This window comes from Morone saxatilis, unplaced genomic scaffold (assembly GCF_004916995.1).
Source record: "Morone saxatilis isolate NCDOM2014 unplaced genomic scaffold, NCSU_SB_2.0 Contig23, whole genome shotgun sequence".
Lineage (NCBI taxonomy): Eukaryota > Metazoa > Chordata > Actinopteri > Moronidae > Morone > Morone saxatilis.
The window spans coordinates 1,995,059-1,996,659 of record NW_023339796.1 but is presented as its reverse complement, the minus strand read 5'-3'; the positions used below and the strand labels follow the sequence as shown (position 1 = coordinate 1,996,659).

At 37.5% G+C, this 1,601-nt stretch overlaps 1 protein-coding gene across 1 annotated transcript in view; it reads right to left on the bottom strand.

Moving 5' to 3' along the window:
• The window catches only part of LOC118334428 (vasoactive intestinal polypeptide receptor 2-like), a 39,416-nt gene extending 38,083 nt beyond the window's left edge, over positions 1-1,333 (bottom strand). Inside the window, exon 1 of the mRNA XM_035670332.1 lies at positions 1,259-1,333. Within this exon, the coding sequence (XP_035526225.1) occupies positions 1,259-1,333 (75 nt within the window). The remainder of the gene's footprint in view (positions 1-1,258) is intronic.
• Positions 1,334-1,601: the final 268 nt, after the last annotated feature.

Sequence of the window (1,601 nt, the reverse complement as noted above, 5' to 3'; positions counted from 1 at the left end):
TATCACAGACCTGGATTTCTACCCCAGTAAATTCTAGTATTTCATGTCTGATATATAGAACATACAACTTACACTGATTTAATGCTGGTGACATTATATTGTATTTATTATAGTCCATGTGAGATCCTTACGTTACTGTAATGGGAAAGTAGCTGTAATGTTCTGATCTCAATCATCAACCATTGACAGTTTATATAATAGACAGAGCTTCCGGGTCTGTGTGTGTCTTAAACCTGCATTCTGTGTAATAACCAGCAGGGGGCAGCTCCATTACCATTCAGTCTTATGGAGAAATGAGCTGACTTCTCAGTTGATTTATGAGCTTAGTAAACAGTTTCCTGATGAGGTTCTGGTCTCAATCTCTAGTTTGAAGTCTTCTTCCATACAGCTTGATGTTTATTTAGTAAATGACGGTTCCCATTCAGAGTAAAATAGACCATAAAGAAACGCATCAAACTGTCAATTTATAAGATGTGCTAATCAAATATGAAATAATCCAGATTCTGTTACTGCGTTGTTTATTTTTCACCTAAAATCTTTACAGAAACATATTTTAGTTTAAAGTTTAGCTGTAATTAGCCACCATTGTTTCCTGCTACAGTTGAGTCATAACTGAGCAGCCAATGAGAGCAGATCAACTCGCAGTACGTCCGACAAACCGCCATGGCGACGACCGGTCACGCATTGAACCCAGACTGTAGGGAGTCTGAAATACTGATGGAAAGTTTTTGTGCTTTTATAATCCCTTAATCCCTATTAATATAAGAGCTTTACCTTTGCCTATTTATCACAAATGGAGACCGTTGGTGCAACTTAGATGTCTTTCTAAAGTCTAAAGAAAAACACAACACACACACACACGGTGCTGTATTACCATAAATGTTCTGTACAAGTGAATAACGGAATAAATAAATAAGAGCGGGAGGATATTTATTATTATTTAATTAATTTAATTTAGTCTCCCTTCAGTTATGTCTGAGCTTTAGAAATGCTAATGAATCAGTCTTATCAGCTTCTTTCCTCATGTTGTCCTGCTGTGGCTTCGTTCGGCAGCGATGTGCACCAGAGGCTGCTGGCCGCTATAGCTTTGGGAGATGATTGTTTACCGTTTGCTGGATTAGTTATTACGACGAGCAATCACGCCTAGGTCTGCCATGCCTCCGTGGTCACATCCAGCACATAAACTCTGAGCGTAAGATTTACAGTCCAGACATAAAAACAAGTGATGTGTGATTAAGTCCACGAAGCAGACACTCACCAGATGTCTGATGCATTCCAGCGCTGTTTGAAAAGTTGGAAATCCCAACTTCCTACTTGTAAAACTACAATGCATTTATCTTAATGAAAGCTACCAAATGTGAAGCACATTGTGTTGTCAAATGTCCTGTAACTTCAAAACTGGAAAGTATGTTGATTTCTTTTCTACAAACTACAACAGTTTATCATAAATATTAACATAAAGTACACACTTTATACAACTGACCTGTCCTAAGTCCCTCCAGAGAGACATGCTACATGCTAGGCTCATGTTAAAAAAAAAAAACATTTTGAAAATGGTTAAAAGATAAAAGCGACATATAGTCACATCTTCAGTTATCTAA